The sequence below is a fragment of the Ursus maritimus genome, unplaced genomic scaffold (assembly GCF_017311325.1).
Source record: "Ursus maritimus isolate PB19 unplaced genomic scaffold, ASM1731132v1 scaffold_17, whole genome shotgun sequence".
NCBI lineage: Eukaryota > Metazoa > Chordata > Mammalia > Carnivora > Ursidae > Ursus > Ursus maritimus.
Genome location: NW_024424119.1, coordinates 721,345 through 726,423, shown reverse-complemented (window position 1 = coordinate 726,423; position 5,079 = coordinate 721,345). Strand labels below are relative to the sequence as shown.

Genomic DNA, 5,079 nt, shown 5'->3' with positions numbered 1-5,079 from the left:
AGTAGAGAATTCTAGAAAACGTCTGTTTTAAAATATATAATGAAATATTCTGGAAGTGATTAATTCGTAAAAATACGTACTATAAGCCAGACAAATGTAAAAAAGTGAAGCAAGATGAACTATTTTTCTGGTCATAAAATATTTATTAAGGTATACTTTAGGGAATATAGTGAATATAAAATTTAGGATCACAATATGAAGCAATTTCAGTCCTCTCAAAAGTCAGCCCAGCCCTCAATGCTCTGCAGATGTAAAACCACTGGTGAGACTCACTAAAAGCAGTTTGACTAGTACAGAAGAGGCTTTCATGAACATTTACAACTAGAGCATCTGAATACCTCTTTTAAGTGCAAAACCACACCACATTACACTAATGCAGCAACAATGCATTCATATTGTTCTTATTAGTCATTAGTAGTCAACTTGCATAAAACACCAGAAAAAAGCACAATGGAGCTCACAAAATGGGCTAAAAAATGAACCTGTCCTTGCAAAACACATTGTAATGGAAGAAGACATTAAAAATGTATTATGCACAATACAGAAGCTGCGTTCCAAAGATCTTGAGTGTCATTTCCTCTGTAAAATCAAATTACACAAACCAGGCACAACTAATATTTGGGAGGCAGTGCGTAGCTAAAATTTCATTTAACTAATTACTCAATGATTTAAAAAATCCCCATAAGTCTTTTCTGTCCTGAGGTAGTTGCAAAATAAATCATAACTTGGATATCAACTAGAGCTGAGGCTTTGACTTTTTACTCATTTAAAACTAGTTGTTACTGACAGGAACTACCTTTTGATATTTAAAAGACAGTTGAGAAATGGGCCTCTTACTACACACACAAGATAATGGCTATGTAGGAAAGAGGATTAGCTGCTTCAGAACATGAGAGATATGGTCCACCATTGCGCTTCCACCCTCCCCGCCCCCTCCCCCCCAACCATTATTGTCCAAAAAGCCATCAAGAGCAACACAGTAAAGTAGACAAATCATCGTCCTTTGCTGTAGCCAGGGAAGAAAAGGTCAAGTAGAGTCTGCAGAATCTCATTGGGAATCATGAGATAATTCTGGCCAAGATCATGCCGGCAAGCAGGACAGGAGAAAACTTGAGCCTTAAAGGAGCGCTGTAAGCAATCCTAAGGCAAAACCAAAAAACAACAAAAACAAAAACATACCCAATTTCATAAGAGTAACAGCGTGTAGAAAAGTCAATGACTTACACTTTTAAATAGGAACCAGAAATTTAGGATGAACAACAACTGTTAAGGCTTGAATCTGCACTATGAAAACTAGTCTACAGACATGGCTTTAAGTTCCACTTCTAGCACATATTGTGAGACTTAAGGTAAATGACTTTAAATTTTGTGTCCTTTAATTTCCTCATCCAATAAAATGAGAGTGTTAGAATTTATGTAGAGTTTCCACTAGCCTCATCTTCTATGTTGGATTTTAATCCTGTTCTTTCATGACAGAACACCTAAAAAAAAATTTAGGATTCCCCTGCTTAGAACTAAGTTATATACTTCATCAAATCACTTAAATGTAGAATGTGTCTTCCAGAAATATATAGGTCAGGCACAAACACATATGCAGAAGGTTTACTTCCATTTTACAAAAGAAACTTTACAAAACTAAAGTTCAGAAGTTAGGTCAGGGCACACAACCACTGAGCAGTAGAGCAGGATTCCAACCTTGGTTTGACTAAAACTCAATTTTTCCCTTTACACCACACTAATAATACAATATTCAACTCCTCTGGGCATGCTGCCAAACAGAATCTGTTTTAGATTCCATTGTGTAGACGGAATTCAGTTTGCACTATAATATATGAAACGTACATAAGCTCTAACATAGAGAACAGCAACACCACCTTACTTTCCTCTCCACTGCAACTCTCCTCAGTAACTCCAAACATGATACATATGTGCTATTACTGTAGAATTGAAACATGCATTACTGACAAAATGTAATGAAATGTTTCTTAACTGACAAGGTTCCACAACTGTTCTGCTGCATGGAAAAATGCTTTACATGCTAAAAACATGTTTGGAGGTTAGTGTACCCTTTTGTCCTAAACAAGGGTAAATGAGAAAGCAATCTACTTACTTTACAGACATTATGGAGGCAATCTGTTGTCACAGGCTGGTAAACTAGCTCCTGGCAGCAGACACACATAAAAGATTGTTCCAATTTTTTCAGAAAATTCTAGAATGGTACCCAAGGGAAAGAAAAAAGGTTAGCATTTCATAAAATATTAATAAAATTCTAAGTAAGTACAGAAAAATGTCTTTGTCACTATAACACATTTTGTATTAAAAACAAAGTGATGGTAACCATAAGTAAATATATAAAACTGAAGAAACTCCATTCCATTAAGATATACACATTAGTTTTAAATCTTAGAACTGGACTGGAAAAGTGCAAAATCAAAATATATGGCATTAAAAAGTGAACGTTCCCATTAAATCTCACATTCCAGATATCACTGTTTTTCCCTTTAAAACAATCATAGACATATGTTAACAAACTGGGATTTAAATAAAAACTTGAAAGAAAAAAAAAATCATGGACAGCTTGTCTCAAAGTCATTACATACAGATCTTTTTTCAAAAAAGCTGGGTAGTAATTCCAGTATATGAACACATATTATTTATTCAATCTTTTGCTGTTACAAAACCTCAATATTTTTTAAGCTAAAAAAAAAAAAATAAAAGCACTAATACTCTGTAGTATCTAATACTCTGAAGAATCAACATACTTATTTTCCTAGGATTATCTTCTATGGTATTTTGCCTCAGTCTAAAAACATCCTATATTTTCCTGATGCCAATGTTTACTCGAATTGGGACTAAATTATAAAAGATAGAGCCATCTTGGGGCCTCTGGGTGGTGTAGTCGGTGAAGTCGACCCTTGGTTTCATCTCAGGTCATGATCTCAGGGTCTTGAGATCAAGCCCCACATCAGGCTGAGCTCAGTGAGGAGTCTGCTAAAGTTTCTCTCTCCCTCTGCCCCTCCCTGTGCTGTCATGTGTGTTCTCTCTAAAATAAAAAAAAAAAAAAAAAAAAGATAGAGCCATCTTAAGCAAAGATGATCAAACGGGTACTCCTATACTCATCAAAAGCCATTACTGGTTCCATTTTACCCAAGTGTATCTTTTAAACTAGAAGGATAAGTAGTTTTTTAAATAGTTACAAGGCTAATTCAGTTATTTTGGTAGTACGAGAGTGTACTTTTTATGTCTTCTTTTTTTTGGTCAGTAAAAAAGCAGAATGTACAAGAATTTCAGGTCAAAATTAAATCAAAGATCCCATTTCAAAGTTATATCTTGAAACTTATTTACAAACATTATAAAAGTGAATTATCAACAAGTATTACAAAACACACTGAAAGAATGTACCATGTAGGAGAGATATGGAAAGAACTCAAACTTTAATACCAACCTCCCTTCCCCATGACAAACTAGTTTGTTAATGACTGATAATTTCCCTGGTATCTCCATGATCCCTTTAAGAGGCACTACAGATATTCTGAGTTCCTACAATGTGCTAGATACTCATCTGGGTAGAGGTGAGAAAAAGGCAAAGTTTCTACTTTCATGGAACTTTATCTTCCTTTAGGAGAGCAGGCAAAAAAAAAAAAATCAATTTCAGATAGTAATAACTGAACAAACAAAGCAAATTAAAGCATAAGTAAAGAGTGGCTCTCTTAGGGTAGCCAGGGAAGGCTTCTCTGAGGACTAGGATTTTTCAGAGACTTACAGGAATGAGTGAGCCACATCAAGGTATAGAGAAGAGAATTTTCTAGTCAGAGAGGTCGTACAGGTATAATGGCCTAGAAGGAGGAACAGGTTGAGTGTGTTTAAATAGTACAGAGGTCATACTATAGCTGAAGCACTTTGCCTGAGAGAGTAGCAAGAGGTAGGTAAGGATGGGAAGGTATTGGGATAAAAATGTACAACACATATATAATAAATGCATTTATTTAAAAGTCGTCATTGGCCAACTCCTGATTTTTCTGGCTTAATAAATGTATTCCTGGTTTATCTGAAGAGAATAGGCATAAAATCTGCCCATGGCAATACTACATAAACATCCAGAGTAATCACTAGCAGCAAGGTCACGATCATCTCACCCAGGCATGTAAGATCCTGCCAATAGTGGGATAACCTACTGAATATTATTTTTGTCTTTTTTTTTTTTTTTTTGGCGGTTTGAGAACTATCAACTGGTGACTATTTCATATAAAAGTTACACTGAAAGAAGAGCTGACAAGTGTACTTGATTTGCATACATTTACTGAGTCTCACAGGACACAATCACTTCAATAATTTTTTTTAAATTGATAAACAGGACATACATATTAAAAGTCTCACAGTGAAGCCCAATACACATTTCCAATCCAGTCAACGGATGTGCAAAAGAACTTCCATGTACCCTTAGGTGGCTTTTTCCTTCACCTATATCTAGTACTTTGTCTCCTGCCCACCCAGGAACTAGAGCTCACTTGAGTTATCCCTAACCAGCTGTATCCTCTCACCAGAGAATAATTAGATTATTATCAACAACTGTTTGCTGTTTCTTGCTTTCTCTAAGTGAAAATGACCTACTAGAATCAGACTCTCTTTATGCCTGGATATCTTGGCTAAAAAGCAAGTAACACTTCGCATAGAATTAAATCACTTTCCTTCTGTCCTCCAAACATGTAAGCCTCGTTTTACCAAGAATAACCCAACATCTCACATTTATAAGCAAAGGAAATAATGACTCCAATATAAATCTAAACAGTATTTGAAGGGCGCCTGGGTGGCTCAGTCAGTTAAGCGTCTGACTCCTGACTTTGGCTCAGGTCATGATCTCCGGGTGGTGAGATTAAGCCCTGGTCAGGCTCCCCTCACTGAGTGTGAAGCCTGCTTAAGATTCTATCACCCCCTACAACGCCCCACACCATGGCACACTCTCTCTCTCTCAAAACAAAAAGTATTTGATAAATCTCACCCATTTCTAAAAGTTTAAAAATCAGGGGCACCTGGCTGCCTCAGTCTGTAGAGCATAAGCTTTTTTTTTTTTTTTTTTTT

General features: G+C 36.0%; 1 protein-coding gene across 2 annotated transcripts in view; it reads right to left on the bottom strand.

Moving 5' to 3' along the window:
- Positions 1-946: 946 nt before the first annotated feature.
- The window catches only part of UHRF2 (ubiquitin like with PHD and ring finger domains 2), a 93,427-nt gene continuing 89,294 nt past the window's right edge, over positions 947-5,079 (bottom strand). The window contains exons 15-16 of one of the 2 annotated variants that reach the window (XM_040631432.1): positions 2,111-2,209; positions 947-1,140 (exon numbers count right to left, since the gene is read on the bottom strand). In XM_040631432.1, coding sequence (XP_040487366.1) covers positions 994-1,140; positions 2,111-2,209 — 246 coding nt within the window. In that variant the 3' untranslated portion in view covers positions 947-993. The remainder of the gene's footprint in view (positions 1,141-2,110; positions 2,210-5,079) is intronic. The other variant, XM_040631433.1, reaches the window with a different exon arrangement.